This window comes from Pseudochaenichthys georgianus, chromosome 6, assembly GCF_902827115.2.
Source record: "Pseudochaenichthys georgianus chromosome 6, fPseGeo1.2, whole genome shotgun sequence".
NCBI lineage: Eukaryota > Metazoa > Chordata > Actinopteri > Perciformes > Channichthyidae > Pseudochaenichthys > Pseudochaenichthys georgianus.
In genome coordinates, this window is record NC_047508.1 from 25,524,679 (window position 1) to 25,536,863 (window position 12,185).

The following is a 12,185-nucleotide window of genomic DNA, read 5'->3' on the forward strand; positions in this document are numbered from 1 at the left end:
CGCACAAACCAGACTAACCAATTTATGAATGCAATATTTAGCAGGTGTACATACTTGATAGAGACAGAGGGTTCAGACGCATTAGAAGTATTTAAGGACATATAAATATATACAAATGTTTGAGTAAAAATTGAGTCCTCTTGCTTTCACTTTTATTTAAAGATTATGACTTATTAAACACAGTGTAGTGGCTGACAATGCATGCCTAAAGAAATAAGGGAAATCAATGATTAAGCTCCACCCTGTCCTAACACACATGCATCATATTTCCCACTCTCATTCAGCACAAATGGGACTAATCCAGTAAGGGGTCCAGTATCTATAAACTGTCTTTATAGGGATACAAACATGTGCTCAGACTGGCTCAGGTGTAAACAGGGAAGTTTTGATTTAAGGCAAAGGGGACATTTCCTCACATATCTAAAAGTGAACACACATACCCAACTTTTAACCTCTGTTCGGTAAACACATGTGGACACACTCCTTGAGGATATAATATCCCTACAAACAGAGGATCTGGGAGTCTCTGAGAGGGATTTCCTCAGATATTCAGCAGATTCCCCTAGTAATCCTCTGGGATTACTATTCTATACTCAGGGCCTAACCTCTGAACCTAAAACATTGTAAGCCCTTACATCCCCATCACTAATGCCACAGTTAAACCTATCACTTCTCTCAGACCGAGAGGACCACCTCCAAAAAACCTTATATTGTGTCCGGTCTGGCCACTCAGTTCTGACTCTGGCCACGACTCAGACACACTTAGAGGATTAAGAGGAATACCAGCCAGATGTATCCAGTAGGCCGCTCAACCATGGACCAATAACCCAAAAGCTAAATTCTACAATCCGTGTATTCATCATGTTTAACATCTGAATAGTCTCCAATATGGCAACTGATATCCGGGACAGTGTTCAAAAACACTGTCAGTGGGGCTTATGTTGTGAATATGTTTGAGTTGCATGCAACAATAATTTGTGGTTTCCATTGTGAGTTTGCTGGAAAAGCCAAAATAGGAAAACCATCCTGTTTTAATAAATAAAAGGCCTTGAATCTGAGAATCTGAGTAGTCCTTTGGGATGACCCTGTGGCACGCTGTGAGCATGCAATCTTCTGTAATTAATCTAGCTATAGTGGCCGTCCTATCAAGTAGTGTGCCATATGCACACGTTACCACAGAAATGAGATGCATGGCTAAGAAGCTTATGGTGCACACTATCTAAATGACATGGCACATGAGTGAGGAGGGGGGTTGTGCTTTCCATTTGTAACATGCGACAGGCCTGCAAATCACCAGGCGACTCATCAAACACATTTATATTAACAAAACATGAGTAACAGATGCAATTTTTTTGTCTTCATTTATGATTTATGGAGCAGTGAGGAAATAGTTTCCCATGGTTGAACTGTTGATGAATCTCTACAGGAACCTTAAATTAAGAAATCAAACATCAACAAGCCTGCGCCCCTTCTTCCATTTTTCTTCTTTCACACACTCATTTACACTCACACACTGGGTATTTGATAAACCTGGGAATGGAGCAGTGGAAATGTTTTCCAGACCAACTATGCGAATAAGACCTTGTCCCCAGGGAGACACTGTAAACAGCTTCAACCACCAACAGAATCCACACAGGGGTGTTTGTATGCAGGGCTATCAAACACAAACATGCCTACGGCTCGTTGCAAACAAATTAGAAAATTACAAAAAAAATAAACAAAGTGCTGGAAATAGTTGAGATAGTTGAGTCCGATCTGGCTCCCCGACCCTCCCCTCACCAAACGACGGTTATGGGAAAATACTTTCTCACAAACGGATCCTGAGTTTGGCAATAAGAACCAAGATGGCTGCCAGACAGGGAGAGTGATCAACATTCTTCAGTAGGAGGTCACAAGTTCAATTCCAGCCTCTATCTAATAATTACTTGGCTGAAAAACACGGAAAAAGGGAATAAGACTGGGAATTAACAAGGACATGCAGAAATCCCTATCTGGATATTTGCCTGCCCGTCATGAGTCTATCTATTTACGACTGCTTCAGTGGAATATGAGAACAAATGACATATTGAACATGAGAGTAATAGAGGCTTAACAACCTGAGCCGAGTACAATCACGTCCTGATTCAGGGGAGCTGTTGGCAATCACAGCGGACAGCTCTTCCAAGAAAACCACTTGCTTGAAAACACCATGGTTTGACTGAACTCTGAAAGCTTATCAGACCAAAAACAAAGGAAGTAACAGAAGGAACACCAATGATCCAGCTTCTAGACAGAGGGGGGATTGTGTATCTGGTTATTTTAGACTTCTGCTGTGTCTCTGCCTCGTATCAATGGTCTGGGACTCGTCAGTGGGAAATGAATATGATCAGTGACAGCTCTATTCTCACAGGAAACAGGACCAGATGAGCTCAGTGGGAGTAAACTGGCCCGGACTTCATTCCTAAATGCAAGAGAGCCTGCAATTAACGGAGCAGTGAGGACTAATGAATATGTATGATAGATGTGACATAATGCAAGATTTTAAATATGTATAAAACTTTACAGTGGAATTGGGTTGCTAGGAAACAGCTTGAATCTAAATTAATCTGACACCGAGGAGAGCCAGCATCCTGTCAGCTGCAGTTATTAGCAAGCCCACTAACAGGAAATAAACGCCGTCTATCTGGATACGAGGATGTTGTACACGCTGAGGAAGCGCTTTGCTCAACAACATGTCACTTCACATTCTTAAGAACAAAATGACAGCTCGTAGTAAGTCTTGTGATTTGCAGGATTGTCATGAATACAGGTAGATAAGGAATTATTGCAACTCAGGGGGAAGTCGGAGCACCTGTGGCTGCTATAGTCCTTAACCCTGCTTCCCCATGCAGGATATCCCGCCTGTAGGATGGGGTATAGGGTGGAGATAAGGAGGGACTGGTAGGAAAATGACAAGAGATGAAAGAACCAAGGATGAAATCAAATCCTTCTTTAAAAGCAACCTAAGAAGTGACACAATGCACAATTACCCAGAGACGCTGTTAACAGCACAGCAGAGCACTGCCCTCACACGCCTCACAGTAGGCTACTAACCCTTCTTTAAGGGTCATACCACCAGAGGAAAATGTGTGACTAGAGGCTGTTGAGTCAATATTACTCAGCTTGATGTCTGAAAGTGTGAACACGCGGCTACGTTTTCTCATGAGAGACATGTGAGCAAACAACACTTCGCAAATGTTTCAGTCTGCTGGTTACTGTAATGCTGCGGCTAAATCACACCGGGCGGCGCTGCTCCGCGTAACACGTGAGGTGTAAATTGATCACCTCGACGTATGTGTCACACACTGCGGCACCAGTAAAATGACTGGACTGGTGTCCTGATTGAGCGTGTGGGAATGCTGGTGATGGATGTCTTCTCCGGGGAGAGTTGAACAGAGAGTGAGAGTTAAATAAGAGACGAAGAAGTCATTTAAGAAGGGAGAAAAAGCTAAAATAGAGTTTCAGTGACATGTGGGACCAAGTGAAGGTCAGCGCACTGGAGTGGAAGTGTGTTTTGATGTCAAGATGAAAGAATAAGGTTAAAACTGAGTGGAGAAAGTGAAAACGGGGTGATACAATATAAATATATAAAGTCCTCCCCCTCTCTCCGTCTGTCTCTCTCTATTGTGTGTGGCTGGGTATCTCATTAACAGTAATAGAGGAAGCCAGGCAGGGAGGCAGTTCAGAGAGCCTGGGATATCCCCATCCTGCAGCTTGACACACTGACCCCTCCTTCCCTACTTTTGCAACTCCCTCCACTATTAACAGCACCACCTTGGACCGTACCACTTCACCCGACCAGGGGGAGATATTGTTTGTTGCTCTTCTCAGCAGTTATCCAGAGGATGTAAAGGAAAAGGCTAAAAGACATCTGATGGAAAGGAGTTGTGCATTTCTAAACCAGGAGGGGGTATTAAGGACAGATTGTCTTAGGGAGGTCTGGTATGTTATTTCAGTTTCCTCTGATTGTGTTGCCCTCCCTCAGGATGCTTAAACGTAGGAGCCACATACAAACACATCTGAAGACAAAAGTTAAAATAACAATCCAGTTGAATCCCCTCTTGAGAATAAAGGAATCAGGGCAAGAGGACGGGTCTGGGTTTATCTTGTTATGTACATGTATTAAAGTTACTTCACTGATGCTGTATGTGCTAAAGTGTGTGCACGTTTCACTTTGTGAGACTGCTGGGTTTGTCCTGGTTGTTCCAGCTGCATACAGGGCAGGTGAGACGCCTGGGGAATACTAATGGCCCCATGAAAGCCCTGAGTATCAATCCAGACATGGTGAAGGGAATACTGATCAAGCATTTTTCTGAATCACAGCTAGGAAAACACAAGGCACAAAAGAGGAAGCTGCTTTTAGTAACACAATTAGGATAATTATTTCACCAAGAGGACACATTTAATGCATCACCAGAGTTAGATTGAATGTTTAAGGCGATGGAGGCATGGTGACCGACAGCCTATAAAACAGTGTCTGTGTGTGTTCTGTGTGCAAGATTCCCCCTTTCACATATCCATAGAAAAACTTACCAGCTTAACAGCTTGGTTACCGTCTCCTTTATAGCGACCCTAGCAACACAACTTCCTGTTAAGGCTCTGCATCCTGAGCACAACAAAAACTACCAAAGGAACTCTCCACACAGGGCAACAATGTGAAACAAAGCTTTGGCAGCACCACACTCCATATGCACCTGAGCTCTGTGTTATAAAAGTATTTCCGCAAGTGTCCAATTTCACTAGCAGGAACACTGCACTGCCACAACATCAAACCAAGTTCCAAGTTCTATCCTCCGTGCTTAATTAAACAAATCAGTCCTGTTTAGCCACCGTTTCTGTCCATGCCTGCAGGACATACTGTCCCTCGCTTTCAGTTCACTGTTTGCCTCTCTCCTCCGGTCCCAAACCTTGACACAATGCTGGGATGCTTAATTAATGGTAGGTCTTTAGGTGGCACAGCTTGCATATTTTAGGTGGTTGCAAATATACTGTAATTGCTTCATTAAGTATTCTAAATTAAAGTTTTAATAAGTTTCCATTGCATGGGTACCCGTTGTATGTATGTGAGTTGCAGCATACCTGATAGAGTGGCCTTGACGCACACTTGTGTGTGTGTAAAAGATGCAGCGGTGCAGGCAGGTTCCTTGCATGCACACACAGGCGTCGGAGGGCTGTTGAGGTGAGAGTCCACAGCAGACCACGCCGAGTGCAAACCGCCTCGTCTAGACCAAACATCACAGCCTCCATTACTGACCTCACTGCATACTCTTTGACACTCCCGAGGTGTGTAAAATGCAGCAGTAAGAGTTTATATCCACAGGCATCTCATTCATGTATCAGCCCAGGTGAGCCATCACAGGTCAAATCCACAGAGACCCAGGCAATTAGAGGGAATTAGCCTCTATTGTCCTCCTGATGCCACCACAAAGAGAGAATATTTGGGTCTGCTCCAGAGGTAAGCCACAGAGATAGTCTCCTCTGTGTCCTCTCTGTCCTCTCACTCTCTCTCTGCGGTCTGAAGCCTTTTTCAAGGTCAAACCCTGCTGGTCCCTCTGTCCCCGTCCCACACAGCTAGTGGCCCCTGCTGACTCTTCCTCTCTCCTTCCTCTCCACTTCTTCTCCCTGAAGCAATGCACCCTTCGTCCGTTGGCCTGTGCGCCACAAACACAAACATTCCCACTAAGGAAATGCAGCCGGTCTCTGTCCCCCTGACTGCTGTTGTTTTTAAAGCGATATGCACTCTCTAACTGCAGCTCATAGAGAGAGATTGAATGCAACAGCTCTCTCACTGTCTCACATTTAAAGGAGACAGGGGTGTGTGTTCAGGCTGTATACCTCCTCTCACCTGCTCTGACTGGATACTATCTGAATGATTAAAGAAGACACACACACACACACACACACACACACACACACACACACACACACACACACACACACACACACACACACGCATAAAACGCTAGTCCCCAAATTCACAAGTATGCTACCAAATAACAGCAGTGGGATCGTAGCCAGAATGTTTATAAAAAAGGAGATGTTTTTCCTCTTAGCCAGTTTTTCCCAGGCTGGAGTATCCTGACCTGACTCCCAAAACAATCATGAATATTTTTCTTATCTGTTACTCTACTACTCCCCACATTATTCTTCAACCAAATTATGATTAATGACATCAAATTTGATTGTTTATTTGAGAAATCCACAGTTAAGCTTATCTTATATTTTGCTTAAACACATGTGCAACAATGGCCACATGGAGGCAATACCACCCCCACATACAACCAATGCCAAGGCTACAGTCTGTGTGTGCCAGCCTGTAATAAACTATTGGCCTACTAATACTGCTAAAACAATACAGCTTAAATAATCTATGTTCACTGGTTTGTGCGGGATAAACATTTTAAATCATTCTGAAATCGAACACAGGAACATGCTTTTGTTCAGCTCCAACAGACATTCCTTCATCTCCTGTGTCACTAAGGACTTTTTATGTCAGTCTTAACACTTAAACAGAATACAAGTTGAAATATCGGATGGTTTTATATAGCCAAGCTGATTTTCTATTTTCACTTTCCTCTGAAAGCCTTGATCAATAGAGAGAATGCAATAACTGAACTGTGCAGTAATTCTCTGCCTTCCCACCAAACCCTATCTGCCTGTAGGTGGATTAAATGGTCTTTGGTAGCCCACACTGATTAATGGAGGGCTTTATCGATGCAAGAGGTCACTCGTGTACTGCTGAGTGTGTGTGTGTACTGTCGTTGTGTGTGTGTGTGTGTGTGTGTGTGTGTGTGTGTGTGTGTGTGTGTGTGTGTGTGTGTGTGTGTGTGTGTGTGTGTGTGTGTGTGTGTGTGTGTGTGTGTGTGTGTGTGTGTGTGTGTGTGTGTGTGTGTGTGTGTGTGTGTGTGTGTGTGTGTGTGTGTGTGCCTATAAAATGTATGATGCTCATAGCCTTGTTTGTCGCTGCATGTCAATATTACCATGAATGAGTTACGGCCATAGCATAAATCAACTTTAGTATACTATACAAAGTTTATACTTCCTTTAATTCTCTCTCTGCCACTTTCTATTTCTCTCCGTTTTTTCCACAGATTGCTAAAGGAATAGATTGCAGGAGTTTAACTGCACATCCTAGTTCCCAATATGCAATAAACATGCATATTTTTTAACCTAGGCTTACTGTATTTCGCAAACACATTCTCCAAAATCCCCTCTTCCACAGTTTCCCTCTATCTCAGGGCCTCCCATTGCTCTCAGTGGAGTCTTGAGAAACCCATGAGGAATGCGCGGTATTCCTTTAGTGTGAATTTTCCAAAATGAATCAGGGTTTAGACGGGGCGACACACGAATGCTGGAGACGTTCACCTCCCAGACACTGTAATTTATAAGGGGTGTAAATATTTGTCGTTGTGGGGTTGGGGGTGGGAGGTTAGGTGTGACAGCGCACTGTTCCCATGATTCTATGTGTGTGCAATGTCCCGCTGAATCCTGGGAAAGGTCACACAGGCCCTGTGATGTAAACAGTCAGCACCACAGTATCAGCTGGCCGGCGGTTACCACAGTAACAAGACAGAGAAAAGAAGACCTCATTTGGGATGTTACAATCCGCCTTCTGATGGGGAGAAATGATTAGAAAAAAGTAAGACATTGTATTCTATTATTTCTCAGACGTTTTTATCCGCATATTCATGATGAATAAACTTCAAACCCAGTCAGTAGTAAGGTCCTGACACAGACAGGAAACAGGAAAAGGGTTCATTTTCTTGACTCCATCTCCTGCTCTCAGTATTATCTTCCACCCTCTTACTTTCTCCATCCCTCTCACTCTTTCATCTCTCCCTCATATCTCTCTCTATCTCTCAATCTTCCTCCTGCTCTCTGATCTCCACTCAGGCGTTTTATATTAGAGTGCAGGCAAGTCAGAGAGGGAGAGCAGTGGAGGGAAATGGGTCACAGACACATACATTCACAAGAACACTCAGCTGAGGCACTACTGAACACAAATTCACCAAAACCGTTGTGTTTAGGAGAGGAGATAAAAAGCCTTTGTCACACAGGTGAAGTTGTACAGGTATACTTCTAAACGTATTCTGACTTTAAAACAAACAGGCATCTTTTGCAGGCATAATATTCTTAAAGGCTCATTTGCAACACACCCACACACACTGTGACGGAGATTATAAGTGACATACCTGTATAGACCCAGTCTGAAATTCAATTCCGATCAGTCTAGTTTAATGTGATTGTATTAGAGGTGCAAGCAGGGAAATCAATAACAGAACATAACGTGACTCGAGAGGGGGATGAAAGCGGGTAGCTTCTTCATGGCTTTGTGTGTGTGAGAATGTGCGTGATCTTTGGGTTTAATATGTGTGTTAGGAATAATTAAAAAATGCTATTTACTGTGCACGGCTGCAGTGAGAAACCCCCACGATGACACCAAAGCTTTGAAGTATGAGGATTTGTTAGTCTCTTAAGTATAGAAGTTGACCTAGTTCATATGTTATATGCTGTAATATGTTATACACACAAGCACAAAGGGGCGTGCACTCCAGAAAACACACACACACACACACACACACACACACACACACACACACACACACACACACACACACACACACACACACACACACACACACACACACACACACACACACACTCTCTCAAGCTAATCATTCTCTCCACTTTGCCTTGCAGATAAATATTAATGAGGATTACTATGTTACTGCAGTACACCCACGGGAAAACAAGAGACTGCACCTCTCTCTCTTTCTAACCCTTTCCCGCTCTATTTATTTGTCACTCATACACACCCACACACCCACACCCTCCTCACACATACACTACTGCAACATCTTTAAGAATGATCTTTTTCTTTTCTTTACAACATAAATTCTATATTTTTCTGCCCAACCCTCCTTTCTATGCTTCGTATGCTTCACACACAGACTTATACAACACACACGCACACACATTATGAATAAACCCCTTCATGTGAGTGAGTCACAGACAGTGGGTCGTGTTATCTCTGTCTAACAAAGAGCACAGATTGTGCCGGGATATTTAGGGACATTTGGGGGTATCCACATCCTGTTGGGGGGGATGATTGGAATTCGACAGACTTCTTCCCATCAACCCGCACTCGTCTTTTCTCCTTTTTCTCTGCTCCGTCTCTCTTTCTTAAAAGGATTCTGCGCAGTCATTTCTGAGAAAAGAGAAGCAGGGATAATGAAGAAATCATTTTTCTCTCTGCATGAAGGTGGTAGAGGATGGGCACATGCTCACATCCATTCATCCACTAGGGATGTTTTGGCAGAGGATGGAGGAGTCCACTCTCACCATAGTTACCCCGCTAGCAAACTGTCTCCATAGAGGAAACACATTATCAGCAGCCCACTGGCTCCTTCAGCCATCACTCACAGTCAATAGGCGATCATCTCTGCATTGTTTGATCGTGCTCTGTTCACATTTACTTTGAACTTGTACGCAGCTGTGCTGTGTGTGTCTATAGGTCTGCGGGTTGATTTTGGCTGGGAATAAAAGACGGCTAAAAAAAATCATAGCAGAGATTGATGAAAGAGGCAGGGTGGGAGTCTCCCATGTGCTCCCCCCTTTCCTATTTCGCTCAAAAACATTCTTCCTTGTGAGCTGCCTTAGGGAGAAAAGGGGGGTCCCCTTTCATGCCAAACAGGGTGTGGTGCAAGGGGGGCCTTCAGGAGCCTTTAGCTGTAGCTTTTCCCTCCTCTTTCTTTCCTTCTTCCCCTCTTTCCCCTTCTCTTTGTCTCTTTAATTGGACTGGCTGACCACAGCTCTCTCACCTACAGTCCTGAGGGCAGGTTGAGATCCCTGGGAATCAATACTGTGGCGAGGCAGAGCAGAGCTGCTGGGTAAAACAACTCAGAGACCTGAACTGAGGGATGTTAGAACAAAACTAAACAGGAACTCATTTTGAATGTTGTTCCTTTGGTGTCCACATCCACTTTGCTGCTTAAATGAATCTTGACTTTAATGTTGAGACAATTCGATCAGTCTGATGAGAAACAAACGTAGATTCAACATGACCCTCAAACTGCCAGAGTCCAGCGTTGACCTTTTCTGTGACTGGTGCAGACGAGATGTTAAAAGGTAACGAGGATCGATTGGTATTCCTGTCTCACCTCCTGCCTGGCTGCTTTTGTGGTAAATTACAGTCATGCTATTGTGTGTTTGCATTCCTATTCCGCTCATGAATGTGTTTGAAACACACTCACGTGTCTAAGTCTCTCTAGATGTGTGTGCCTGTGTGAACTTCTCCAACAGTGATCCATCCCTCCCACCTTTAAACCCCTCGCTCCCCTGTGGTGCCCCTGACAACAACATGTTTCCTTGGAGAGCGATTCCACCTCAAATGTGAAATGTTTATCGTGTGTTCAGAACCCCCCACCACACACTCACACACAAACATGCATGCATGTCTCGCTCTTTCTCGCCTTCCCTTTGTTTGTTTGCCATTTTTGTTCTTAATTTCCGAGAGAAAGAGCTGAGCAGTTTAACATGATAGCAGGAAAGGAGGATAATCCTAATTCAGGCCCTAATCTGAACTGTAAACAACCCCAAAAGAAGCTGTTTTAAACTGTCAACACCAAATGTCCAATTTATCGTCATGATAAGCTGTAAACACCTATTGTTTTCCCAGGACAAACTCCAAGTCCTTATATCTCTTTTGCTGATACATTTCTTTCATGTGTCGCCACTTCTACTCTCTCCAAACTAGTGTTATGACAGGTGTGCGGAGCTAATAAGGTGAAAAAAAGCATGAGAAGTCTAGCTATGAAGACAGGCTTCTGAGCCACACTAACAAGGAGTAGAAGGCGGGAATGTGTTACTGAAAAGAAAGTGATTCATAGAGAAAAAGGGGAGTAATCAAGTTTGCCTCATGTCCTATTGTTCTGGAGTTAACAAGGCATGTTTTGTTCACATGTGTCATAGCTGTTGACCGTGAACAAAGATGGACTACATTCTCCCTGTAGGTATTACTTAATTAACTGTGATAGAAACCCGCATCCATCAGAAACGACTGACAGACCGTAAAGCCATTCGTCTGCATTAAATGATGACAGGGCACAGATGAGAAGGTGGTGCGCCTTTTGTATTCTGCAATCTGGGAGGTGAAAAGCAATCAGGGGATTTTATTTCAAAAATATCTTTCAAACAACTCAACTCATGGTTTTGGGGGAAAGTAGCAATGCACACCCAATCCCTGCACTGGGAAAAGCTAAAATATGTAGCATTTTAGCTTCCAAGGGCAAAACGTCCAGCTTTTAGATAGATTTATTTCTGTATTCTGTTTCCCCTTGATGCAGCTCATGCAGTTGCATCAGGCTGAGATTGGATGATGACAAAAAGAGTTATCTAACATGACAAGTCTGAGCAGGACAAAGCTGCAGCTGTGAGTAAAAGTGAAAGTATTTCCAGTGGTTCGGTGAGGACATTGGCAGATAAAGTCATAATCCAACAGACAATCAGTCTTTACATAGCCTCAGGTAAGAGTCCCACAGTCTGATGGTTTAGAAAACACCTTGTAAATGTGCGTTGTCGTGATGAACTAGTTTGAAAATCTGATGCATTCACTGCCTTATATAGCAAACGGATGCACATCCATCTATTCAGTCATTTTTCCAGCACAACAATACAATACTGGCAGTGAGTGTATGTGAATCACAACAAGTAATCCCCCTCCAGTCCGTCTGCACACAGCTGGCTGCACGAAGAATGGGAGGCAGAGAAAGGGAATGCAGTCGGGAGCGAGAGAGAGAGACCTCCCTCCATCCTTGTGTGAGAAAATCAGCTTTTCTCCATTAATTAAGGTGATTTGATTGACTGTGTGTGTGTGTGTGTGTGTGTGTGTGTGTGTGTGTGTGTGTGTGTGTGTGTGTGTGTGTGTGTGTGTGTGTGTGTGTGTATGTGTGTGTGTGTGTGTGTGTGTGTGTGTGTATGTGTGTGTGTGTGTGTGTGTGTGTGTGTGTGTGTGTGTGTGTGTGTGTGTGTGTGTGTGTGTGTGTGTGTGTGTGTGTGTGTGTGTGCGCACAGGAACCAGCCAATCAAACAATAGCAATTACTTCTCTGAAAAGGACAGTGAATATTCAGTTTGTTCCAATCAAGACAGCCAGCCAATTTAATCAGAG

General features: G+C 43.7%; 1 protein-coding gene and 1 long non-coding RNA gene across 7 annotated transcripts in view; one reads left to right on the plus strand and one right to left on the minus strand.

The window, feature by feature from the left end:
• LOC139434055 (uncharacterized) overlaps positions 1-12,185 on the plus strand; it is an 82,902-nt gene that overhangs the window by 48,427 nt on the left and 22,290 nt on the right. The window lies entirely within an intron of this gene.
• The window catches only part of frmd4a (FERM domain containing 4A), a 97,479-nt gene that overhangs the window by 47,642 nt on the left and 37,652 nt on the right, over positions 1-12,185 (minus strand). The window contains exon 1 of one of the 6 annotated variants that reach the window (XM_034084551.2): positions 5,098-5,698. The exons of the other annotated variants lie outside the window; for them this stretch is intronic. Within the exon in view, the coding sequence (XP_033940442.1) occupies positions 5,098-5,265 (168 nt within the window). The 5' untranslated portion in view covers positions 5,266-5,698. Of the gene's footprint in view, positions 1-5,097; positions 5,699-12,185 lie in introns of those variants that run through there. 6 annotated transcript variants of the gene reach the window in all.